This window comes from Microplitis mediator, chromosome 2 (genome assembly GCF_029852145.1).
Source record: "Microplitis mediator isolate UGA2020A chromosome 2, iyMicMedi2.1, whole genome shotgun sequence".
Classification (NCBI taxonomy): domain Eukaryota; kingdom Metazoa; phylum Arthropoda; class Insecta; order Hymenoptera; family Braconidae; genus Microplitis; species Microplitis mediator.
The window spans coordinates 6,562,063-6,574,265 of NC_079970.1; the positions used below are offsets into that span (position 1 = coordinate 6,562,063).

General features: G+C 31.8%; 2 protein-coding genes across 6 annotated transcripts; one reads left to right on the plus strand and one right to left on the minus strand.

Moving 5' to 3' along the window:
- Window positions 1-1,401: 1,401 nt before the first annotated feature.
- Window positions 1,402-6,146, plus strand: LOC130678711 (calreticulin). The gene is made up of 7 exons (XM_057486132.1): window positions 1,402-1,639; window positions 2,412-2,516; window positions 3,977-4,180; window positions 4,275-4,426; window positions 4,863-5,366; window positions 5,567-5,710; window positions 5,912-6,146. The coding sequence occupies exons 1-7, from the start codon at window positions 1,555-1,557 to the stop codon at window positions 5,927-5,929; spliced, it is 1,212 nt and encodes a 403-aa protein (XP_057342115.1). The 5' UTR covers window positions 1,402-1,554; the 3' UTR covers window positions 5,930-6,146.
- A 349-nt stretch (window positions 6,147-6,495) lies between these two features.
- Window positions 6,496-11,235, minus strand: LOC130678710 (E3 ubiquitin-protein ligase TRIM23-like). 5 transcript variants are annotated; one of them, XM_057486130.1, is made up of 6 exons: window positions 10,775-11,235; window positions 10,520-10,584; window positions 10,382-10,453; window positions 9,236-10,279; window positions 8,801-9,169; window positions 6,496-7,827 (listed from the first exon to the last, which is right to left on the minus strand). In XM_057486130.1, exons 3-6 carry the CDS (start codon window positions 10,448-10,450, stop codon window positions 7,636-7,638), a joined length of 1,674 nt encoding a protein of 557 aa, XP_057342113.1. In that variant the 5' UTR covers window positions 10,451-10,453; window positions 10,520-10,584; window positions 10,775-11,235; the 3' UTR covers window positions 6,496-7,635. The 5 variants fall into 5 exon arrangements, with proteins under 5 accessions (XP_057342113.1, XP_057342110.1, XP_057342114.1 ...); XM_057486127.1 differs by lacking the exon at window positions 10,520-10,584 and having other exon boundaries at window positions 10,927-11,235; XM_057486131.1 differs by lacking the exon at window positions 10,520-10,584.
- Between the last annotated feature and the right edge of the window lie 968 nt (window positions 11,236-12,203).

The window sequence follows — 12,203 nt, forward strand, 5'->3', positions numbered from 1 at the left end:
TTACTTGAAGATTTAACTTAAATTGCTCCAAGTGTATTTCAGCTAAAAAACGTCACTTAACTGCTATTTCCCACCAGACGATGTCAGATGATTTGCTCAGGAACTTGGAAGTTATCAGCATCAGCAACTCACAACACTTCACACTGGCACTGAACTCTCAACACTTGACACCACAGACACTTTGCACAGTTAAAATTTTAAAAACACTGTACATTTTAATTAAACAATGACTATGAACAATAAATTTTATGGATAATTTCACGAATTAACTGCAATACTGTGTTCCAATTTAAATGTAAAGAAAGATCTGGACTACTACTGCCGTTGTCGATGATACTGACTGCCGCTATTGGACCGCCAGTTGATACAAAACAATCGATTTTGCGATTCTCTCGCCCCCCACTTAAGCAAAAACAATTGAACGTTGAATACAGTGACACGCAGTAGCGCCACCTTAGCGCTAAATTTCAAAATTGAAATTTAATAACTTTATTAAAATTTATTTGTGTCAATAATTATATTATTAGACTAACAAGTATACTCGAAATTTTTTATTTTCATCAATAATTTATTAATTATTCTTATTACTTGCGCGGTAAATTTAAATATTATAAAAATAAATGATTAGAATGAATAGGAATTGGAGAATAATTAAAAATCATAAATCAAATTAAAATGGCGGCAGAATATGATAGAAATATTTAAAATATTAAAAAATAAACACGCAAGTGTTTCGAAATTTTTTTAAATTTCATCATATTTTTAATTCATTTTTTTATTTATTTGAAGTTTATAAAATGTCTCATGTCTGTTACATTCACTCTCATACTTCATGATCATAAAAATTTACATGAGTATGAATGTCCCTCATTAAGAAAAATGATTTAATTCATCAATCAGAGGTAGCAGACATGTGATAATTTATAAATTTTAAATAAACAAATTAATTTTAATTACAATAATTCAATTTCAAAAATGCGCGTACTGATTTTTCAATTATCTAAGTCCGGATTTTCAAATTCTTAATTTACTTACATTGTATTCATTTATTACATTGTATTCATTTATTCAAAAAATTGACAATTGTCAGCTTCATTTTCTCACAAAATTTACCAGCGTAGTGAGGACAGTGAAGGCCAACTATATCATCATTTATTCAAATTGCAAATCACATCATCAATCACCAATCATCTTGCAGGCTGTAACATCAGCATACGATAAAATAGAATTTAATCAAGAACAAGTATTTTATTTTTGTTATCAACTTGCCCGTAATCATAAGACTGTCGCGACCCGCGAGTCATCATTTTGAGCGTGGTTAGTTCGGATTGGCTGAGGAAGATCAACCAATGAGGATTTTCCATCTGTCTACCCCGTCAGTCAGTACTTTACCAACCAAAATTCGCCTCCTGGCATTATCCAGTAACACGTCTCTACGTTATATATTAAATAGTCGTATTCGTTATATACTATTGAGGTGAATATATAAAAACACCATTCAGTCGTCACTCGTTCTTGTACCTCATAAGACGTTTAATTATAAATAAAATTACAATGCGAGCTCTCGTTGCTGTACTGGCAATTGCCGCAATTGCCACCGTGTCTGCTGAAGTTTTCTTCGAAGAAAGATTTTCTGATGGTGAGTTTTTTATTATTATTTACAACAAACCCGGTTTGTTTTTTTTTAAATATTTATTACTGTTTTTTGTCAAGTAAATTTGCCAAATTCCGACACTTGTCTTCGTATTCAACCACACCCTTAAATAATTTACTCATATGTCATTTTATTTTCTAATTCATATTATTTTATTTTAGTATCAGTAATTATAATTATTTTATTGTTTTCTTATCGTAGATTTTTTTTGCTGAAAAAAAATTACCGGAGATTGACCCTAGTAACCGGCGAGATTGTTGTTCATTTTTTTTAGCGATTACATGAAATATTTACATGATTTATCAGTAATTTCTATTAAAAATAGTTATTTTTACTACTTTTTTATTTACCATTTGATAAAATTAAATATTGACGTACATGGTAACAATATTTTTTTTTCTCATTACTCTAGAAAGTATAAACCGGGTTTTAAATCTGTTTCCAATGACACGAACCTAAGGGCTGTTTACATAAAAATTTTGCCACGACAGTATCCCTTCCAAAGTGTCAGGAACCCCCACTCATACCCTAGATCACTGATCATTTTTTAAAACCGGATGTCTGAACCCCCTGCTTGCTCTTGAACGATTTCTTTCCTCCTGGAACTCCGAGTCGCTCGCGTAACGAGACTCCATTGACCACGTGGCGAAACCGCGTTTCGCAATCCTTTGATATTTAATTATTTTAATTGCAAATAATTATTTATCGCAGTTTAAAGTATTTTAATTATGGAGTATTTTGTTGATTCCACAAATAGATTCATGGGAAAAGAATTGGGTATACTCGGAGCATCCTGGCAAGGAGTTTGGAAAGTTCAAACGAACTGCAGGAAAATTCTACCACGAGGAATTAAAAGATACAGGTAATTTTTTATTGATTTAATATTTGTATAAATTTATAGTTAAGGTAAGAGATCCAGTACCTGATTACTCATGTATTTGTATATCTATCCCTGGTGGAAATTTTTCGGACTTTTCTCAGAAAAAGTCTTTAGGACTCTGAAAAATTCTTTAGAACTTTAGAACTGAGTTTTCAGAGAAAATTCCGAAAAATTTCCACCAGGGATTAGACTGAGTTGAAGAAATTGAGTATTTTTTATTTTTCAAGGACATACTTTAAAAAGTTTCTGAAGAGTAAAAAAAACGCCTGTTAAAATTAGAACTTTTAATATCAAAATTTAATTTCTGAGTGCGATTTTCCATTTCCCATTCAAATAACATGGGAAATTTTTTTTAATTTTAGAATTTTATAACTCAACGAATAATTATACTGAAAATATCAATCCATAATTTTGTAGAGAATTCAATGCTCTATGAAAAAAGTCTCTTATAATTTTTTGATAAATTCAATATTTCAAAAGTTATTCGCGGTCAAAGTTCAATTTATAGAATTCTTGATATTTTTCCACTTTTCTGGTGAAACTATCAGACTTATTACAAAATGCCACAGGACTTTTTTTGTATACCGTTTAAATTCCAACATATTATTTTATACGAACTTTTCAAAATTCCTGAATGCTCTTTAGTTATTTGCATTTAAAATCAATCAGTTTCAAAAGTCGTATTATGGCTGATTTTAATTATAATGCGAATAACTAAAGAGCATTCAAGAATTTTGAAAAACTTGCAAAAGATAATTTGTTAAAAATTAAACAGTCTACAAAAAAGGTCTTGTGACATTTTGTGATAAGTCTGATAGTTCACCAGAAAAGTGGAAAAATATCGAGAATTCTATAAATTCAACTTTGACCGCGAATAACTTTTGAAATATTGAATTTATCAGAAAATTATAAGAGACTTTTTTTGTAGAGCATTTAATTCTCTACAAAAATATGGATTGATCATTCCGGTAAACTTATTTCTTGATGAGTTATAAAATTCCAAAAATAAAAAAAAATTTTCCCATGTTGTTTAAATGGGAATTGAAAAATTGCAATCAGGACTTAATTGATATTGAAAGCTTTCATTTTATATTCACTAAATTAAACTAAACATCGATATACAGCACACGACGTGATCGTATACTAGTTCCCTGATCGGGTACTGGGTCTGTTACCTTATAGCTGATAAATTTCAAATAAAAAAAAAAAGAAAATAAATTTAAAAAACCCGAGCCTAGAGTCACATGCTATTCAAAATGGATAGTAGGTGCTACAGGAACTCGGAGATTATAATAGGTCTGGCTTATGCCCTGAGTTTGTAATTATACATTCCTCAGGTACCTTGTGCAGGCACAATTATTTCAAATTTACAAATAAAATTTTTAAAATTAATTTTGTTAACAAAAATATAAATGATGACTAATTTAAAAATTATTTGATAGGTATCCAGACATCTGAAGATGCCAGATTCTATGCACTCAGTAAAAAATTCAAGCCTTTCACGAATAAAGACAAGCCATTGGTTGTCCAATTCACCGTAAAGCATGAACAGAACATTGACTGCGGTGGTGGTTACGTAAAAGTATTTGACTGTTCATTGGACCAAAAGGACATGCACGGAGAAACTCCGTACCTCCTTATGTTCGGTAAGAAATTAGAAATTTTAAATCCCGTTCAATGATTTAGAAAACAATAAAAGAAAAGAGAAAGTAATGATTGCTATGATGATTCATTTTTTAGGACCTGACATCTGCGGACCTGGTACCAAGAAAGTTCATGTTATCTTCAACTACAAAGGCAAGAATCTCTTGATCAAAAAAGACATTCGTTGCAAGGATGACGTATACACTCACTTGTACACTTTGGTTGTGAAACCAGACAACACCTACGAGGTAAATTATTGCTGATAAATAATTTAATTTAATGGTTGGTGATAAAGCCGAGTCCAGAGTCTCATGTTCTTTTGATTTGATGAAGGACAGGTGCTGTAGGTACTCGAAAAGAAAAGATTGTCTCGCTTTAATTATCTATTGTGAAATTATTTTGTTAATTACACGCATAACGCGAAGGCCAATATTAACATAATTAAATTTTAACGGATTTTAAATTTATTTTTGCTGATAAGAAATTAAAAAATATGAATAATTAATATTTAAAAAAAAAACGCACATGTAGAAAATAAAAAAAACTACAGGTGCAATTTTTTTAAATATTTTTTTTTATAATTTACCGTTTTGATAAAAATCTAGTAAATTATTAGACGTCGGCTAACTTAAGTATCATTAATTAATTAGTGAGATGATAATAATTTAAAATATTTTAATGCAGGTTCTTATCGACAATGAGAAAGTTGAGTCTGGAGAACTTGAAGCTGATTGGGACTTCTTGCCACCAAAGAAAATTAAGGACCCATCAGAAAGCAAACCCGAAGACTGGGATGACCGCGCAACCATTCCCGACCCAGAAGACACCAAACCCGAAGACTGGGACAAGCCAGAGACCATTCCCGACCCAGAGGCCGCTAAACCAGAAGATTGGGACGATGAAATGGATGGAGAATGGGAACCACCAATGATTGACAACCCAGACTTCAAAGGTGAATGGAAACCAAAACAAATTGACAACCCAGCCTACAAAGGACCATGGATCCATCCTGAAATTGACAACCCAGAGTACGTCAAAGACGAAGAACTCTACAAACGCGATGAAGTCTGTGCTATTGGTTTCGATCTCTGGCAAGTCAAGTCCGGAACTATCTTCGACAATGTACTTATTACTGATGACCCAGAGGCTGCCAGCAAATTTGCTGAAGATGTTTGGAAACCCAACTTCGTAAGTATTTTTAATTATTTATTTACCGCTTAATTAATTTATTTATTTATTTTAAATGATGATAAAAGCGATACCTGATATCTAATGAGCGATAGAAAAGCTGGAATTCCTCGTTGCTGATTTAAAATATTAAATAATAATATATTTTTATAGATGAAAAATATGAGCGTCTTATTGATTGTAATTTACTATTTTTACAGGAGGGTGAAAAGAAAATGAAGGAGGCTCAAGATGAGGCTGAGAGAAAATCGATGGAGGCTGAAAAACCAGAGGCTCCAGAAGAAGATGATGATGAGGATGACGATGATGCGGAAGAAGAAGACAACACCGTACCAGAAGTTGAGGTAATTATTGTATTTAAAAAATCAGTAAATTAATTAATTTGTCGCCATTTTTTATTTATTTTCATGATGATACGCCACTTCTGAAACGCATGAGCGAAATTTTTAGTGGAATTCCTCGTTACTGACAATTGTCCGCTATAAGATAAAATTATTTTGTTGATATTTAAAAATATTTATAAATATTTTTGTTGTTTTTTTCAGGAGCACGACGAATTGTAAATAAAAAAAATGTCACGCGTGGCATGAGAAGCAGACTGTATTCCAGGAGCTGTTGGGCAAGAAAAAGACACACCAGCTGATTCCACTACTACATAATTAATCGAAAAAAATTAAATAATAAAAAACAATTAATAAATTAATATTTTCTCCTCCGATTTTCTTCAGTATAGTCTTCGCTTAACCGTACAGTTGCCAATAAAATTGAAAAAAAAATAAATTAATTAATATATAAATTGATAAAGAATGCCAACAAAATATTTTATATTGACGTGCAATGAAGAATCTCGGAGGATAAGAGTAAAAGTGAGATAAGAGTGAAACATAAAACCTAGTCAGCGTATTATCTTGCTCTGAATAAATTTTAAGTGGTAATTTAGTTCCGTGTAATCGTGTCGGTTTTTTAAATTTTGATTCCGTATTTTTTTTTTATTTTAAATCGAGCCGTTACTTAATCTCTCGCGGCATTTTAAAACAAAATCGAATTTTATTTGGTGTCCTTCCCACCTGCCACAGCTCCAAAAGACTATAATTTGTTCCGTTTTTGTTTTTCAAGTGTTTTTATATTAAAAAGATAAATAATTTGAAGTAATAATTAAATAAAAATATTAATTAATTTAATATCGCTATATAAATATATTATTATATAAATATTATATATGTAAGTATGTAGGTCATTCTCCGTACAATTTATTATTTACGATCCGCTAATTGAATCATTTTATAATTCTGGAAGAGTGATTGAAAAAGTGTAAATGAAATAATGTGATTAATGATTGATTGAATGATTATTGGTTTATATAATTAATAATTTTTATCGAACGCGGTGTAAACACCACCAAATTATAACACTCAATAATCATCATTTAAGTAATAAAAAAACTTTTCTAGATAACCAGTTATTTTTTTTTTTTAATCTTCATTCCTCATTACCAAACTTCTGAAGTGGTTGCGTAATAAAAAATCTACGGACAGAATATCCTGAAAATTGACGTAACAAAAGGATGAGTTCATCAGATCAAAATTTTCATAGTTAAAATACCAGTAGAAAAAAGTTATTATATTGATTGATACATACATAAATAGGTGGGAAACACAGCGCTCTTTTTTCACGAATTTTGTGTGTTTGCAATTACAAAAATATACCCACACATAAAATGGTGTGAAAGATAGCGCCATTTTTTCACCAATTTTTTGTGTGCAATAAAATTATTATTAAATAAAATATTTAATTAATTGAAATTCTTTACGGATATTTTGTCTCCGCGTATATTTTGTCTGATGGATATTTTTTCCACGGATATCTAAGCGTGTCACCTTCCAAAGTTGATGCTTCGAAATCCCGTGTAAAAAAAATTCGTTCCAAAAAGTTCAACATGTGGAGTTTCGAAACGAGAAATGAGAACTTCGAGTGGAACTTTTTTTGAACTTTTGTAATTTTGATAATAAAAAAAAAGCTCACTTAGGATTTTATATGAGCAAATTTTGAGTAAGAAAAAGTTTTAAAACATATTTATATATATATTGAACCATTTTTCATATATTTAGAGTATCAACTCTGAGGTTCTGCTAATTCCTACTATAAGTTAACTATAATCTCTGATATAACAATAAATAATTAAAATAATCAACAATGATCAGTGATCTAGAAATACAAAAGTCTTACAAAACATAACTTTGGCTTAAATTAATAAATTAAACAATAATTATTATACTGTTGAACCAGTACAGAGAGCTTCATGTGCACCGAGTTGTTGAGTTAGCCATTGCAACCCCTGGATTGCGGTATTGGCATCAAGTATTGGTGACGCGCCTTGTATGTGCCAAACTCTGCCACAGCACAATTTTTGTAGGGACAGAATGTCCGTTAATTCTTCAGTCGTGGTACAGCCTTCGACATCCTAAATGAATAATAAATATTTATTAGCTTAAATATCCTGAGTAGGACAAGTGAAGGCAAAAAGTAAATTACAAATGTCATCTAAACGATTTTTAAATTGAAATGAATGTTTTAGGACTGAAAAAAGAAGACCAATTTCCTATGATTCCTAGACCAACATCTGTCTTATTTATATAAAAAAAAAACTTGGCTTTGAGACAAAATAAAATTTTTCTTGTGCTTTTATAAGAAATTTTTATGACAGCTTAAAGTTGTCCCTGTGCTATTTAGAATATTAACCCGTCAGCACTCCCGTTATGAGCATTTTGCTCACAGGACACTATTCAAGGTATAGGATGTCGCTTTTGTGCAAGCGAGATACTAAAAATTACGGGAGTGCTGACGGGTTAAGGGTATTCTCAGACAGTGCCTCAAATTTTTTTTAAATATTCAATTACTTAACTGTCATGACGGTATTCAAATTTTATTAATTCACACTCGTTATTAATTAGGAGTCAAACGAAATTTTTCAAATAAATTTTAGCCTACAAAATTAGAAAATTCGAATTATAATATTGACATGAAGATTTAACTAAAATTTGTTCGAAAATTTAACTCCTAATTAATAACAACTGTAAGAGTTTTTTTTTAAATTAATTAATGAAATTCTAATACGGTTATGACAGTTCAGTAATTGAATATTTTTAAAAAGTTTAAGGTATTGTCTGAGGGTTTTATCACAACTGATCCTCGAAAAGTGATCACACGACAATTAATCCCACAAATAATTTCATAAAATAATTAATTATTATAACATGAGTAATTAAAATTCACTGTTATAAATATAAAAAGTTAAATTATGTAAATTAGTTGTTGATAAAAATCAATTGTCGATGGGATCAATGTGTAGGTATCACTTGTCGTGGTTTAAAATTGTTGAGATCATGACGGCACACCTTGTCCTTGTCTGAGAATCATTTTAAAAATTAGCTCACCTGTTTGTTGGCAAAAATAAGAAACAGTGCATCTTTAAGTTCTTTTTTGCTGACTATTTTTGACAATTCTTTTTGCGCTTCTTCAAAACGTGATCTATCACTAGAGTCAACGACAAATATAACAGCCTGTGCGTCGTGATAATAATGCTTCCAGAGTGGCCGAAATTTATGCTGTCCTCCGACGTCCCAAAAGGTGACAACTAAATTCTCGTACTCAAGACTCTCGACATTGAAACCTATGGTAGGTATCGGAGGACTTGATAAAGTTAATCCTCGCATCGCAGACAGGATACTAGTTTTTCCCGAGCCATCGAGCCCGAGTATCACCACCCGCATGTCGATTTTTGTTCCAATATGAACTCTGTTATCCTGAAAAAATTAATTCATCAAAAAACAATCTCTCGAGTAAATAAATTTTATTAAAAAATTTCTTACCCTGCTAAATATAATCGGTATCGAAGACTCGGGGGTAAGAAAATCAGGTCCAAGCTGATTGTAATTTTGCTGCTGCTGTTCCAGAGAAGCCAGTACATTTTTAACTTTCTCAGCTCCACTCAATAGCTTCCAGTCTTCAGAATCAAGAATACTTTCGCACTGGATGCATACATCAGCAACCTGAGAACGTGTAGTAGTCAAATCTTTTTGCTGCTGCCTCAAAGCACACAGTCTTCCTCGTGTCTCTTTATCAACACAACTCTGGGCAATTTTTTCTTGCTCAGCCAATTGAGTTCTCAGTTCCTCAAAGTGCTGTCTAACTTTATGTCGAGCGTCATCGATAGCCCAGCCCTCCAACTCCTGGATGACAATTTCAATCTTATGCGCAGTGTCTCGCATATTTTCCATAAATTGTGTCATCCGCTGGAGAGCTCCGACAATTGACTTCCTCACATTTTCCGCCTCTATTTCAAGCAGCGCAGGTTTGTGTGCACTGTGACGACCATAGTCTTTACACAAATAACACATGAGCGCATTATGACAGCCTTCTTGAACACAAGTAAACTCGGCGATGTGTGTCGTGTGAATTGGACACTTGGGTTTCTCCTTTGGCTTCTCCGACAACGGGACTCGTCTATGCTTACCAAGTGTTTTAGACGAGTGCGTAAGAATATCACAAGACTCACACAAGTGTGACGAACAAATTGTGCAGTAGAGAACTGCTAAATGAGACTCATCTTCATCACAGGATTGCGTTGACTGGGAACGTTCTTTTTCTAGTACCAGTGACTTTTCAACATTCGATTGCTCCAATCGCTCTAGCAATTCAATGAGCGCAAAATTTTTTTTCAAACTGTAAACCCCTTCATGAGTTACTGCCGTTGGCTGTCTGTCAAATGGACACAGCAGAAATGACAGGTCCAGCATACAGGGTTGAAGTCTCAGCAAACAAGTGTGACAAATTGTATGTCCACACTGAAGAAGTCGGGGTACTTTGCCACCATCTACTGAAAATACTTCCTCACACAATCGACATTCTAGGACCTAGTGACATAATTATTTTAATTTTGAATATTTAAATAAAACATTACCAACAATCACTTTATCATTATCATCATCTTATTAATTATTGATAAATAAACTTACGTTTGCTTTTACACTTGACATGAAAGGTATTTTTACTAAATCCCCACCACGTTTGTTATCTTCAGTCATACTCTAAATTAATAAATTTATTGATAAAGTAAATATTTAATTTATGTGATTAATTTACTTCGTATTTACTTTTTTATTTTTTTAATTGAGACATTACTGATGATTTTAACTCTACAAGTTAAAAGATGGCGTTGCTGTTTGTTTTTATGAGTGTGAATGTAGCAGACATGAGAAAATTTATAAATTTTAAATAAATAAATTAATTAAAATAATGAAATTTAAAAAAATGCGCGTACTAATTTTTCATTTATCGAAATATGCATTTTTGAATTTTTATTCTATGGATAGTTTATTTATTTATTCAAAAATTAAAAAAATTCCCACCTGTCAGTTACATTCATACTCAGTTATTTTGCATGCCTTAAGCGCGAGCGTAGGTATGCTCTACTCTCGCCTAAAAATTAAAAACTGGGTTCCGTCAGAGTTTTTTTCAAATAAATAATAATAAAGTGGTTAAAGTAGGTCAGCCTTCATACCACAATTAAAGAAAACATCAATGGTCATTTGTCTAAACAATAAACAGCTGGTCCAACCCACAATTTAAATAAAAAATGAATTTTTTATAAAAAAATCCTGTAAAATACATGTAACACTCTTCTTGTAATCACCATAACTTTCGAAAAACAAAACGAATTCTTTCAAATTTTATTTCAATATATCCGTAAATTCATTGTGACAAACTGATTAAAAATCCACATCTCTATCATTATTCGTTTAATTATAAAATAATAAAATGTGCACTGTCGAAGCTTAAAAATTTACATCTCAGGCTGCCATATATAAAAAAAATATATAAACAGAGTTAGTGAAGACCTGCTTCTTCTATCGGAGCGTGCTAGATGGCGTTAGCAAAGATTTCCATTCTATCCGCGGGAATTTTTTAATATTTTCTATAATAATTTTCTATTATAATAAATTAGTTTAATAGTTCCTAAAATGTAAGCAAAAAAAAAAAAAAGAAAAAAATAGGAGTCTTTATGAAAAAATTAACAAATCGTAACGTAAACATTTAATCTAAATAATTCGTGTATGACACGACCGCTTAAGGCATGCTCATTTGGATTTTCCAAATTTTTTATTTTTAATTTTTGGATTTTTTTATAAATGATAAATTATAAAAAAAAAATATTTAAAAAAATCTGTCTATCGGTTGACCCTGCGGGCCAGCCCCGAAACTTCCCGCTGTTTTCGAGCTCCTTAAGCTCGAAAACATTGTTGTGAGTACATTTTCGAGCTCTAAAATACTATTGTATCCCATTCTTTTCGAAAAAAACCGTTTTTTGGCATTTCTTTCTCCCGCGATATCTCACGAACGAATGAACCGATTTTGATGGTTGAGGCGGCAATCGACGTGTTTTATTGAGTTCTAGAGCTGATTAGATTTTAAAGTGGATCGTTCGAGCTGTTTCTGAGAAATCAATAAAAAACTAAAATAAAAAAAAAATTTTAATTCTTATTCTTTGTATAACTTGTAAACTACATGACCGATTTATCCCAAAATCTAATCAAGACTAAGTTTTGGTGAGCTCTTTCGATCGCCACCAAGTACGTTCAAATCGGTTCATCCGTTCCAAAGATATCGTCGGACAAAAAAAAGTTCACACACACACACACACACACACGGACGGACGGACGGACGGACGTCCACCCGGGAATAGTCAGAATAGTTTCCTAGGACCTCAAAACGTCGACATCTGATGGAAACTCGATTTTCGAAAATCGGACCGAAACCAATAACTTCCCTTTTTTGAAA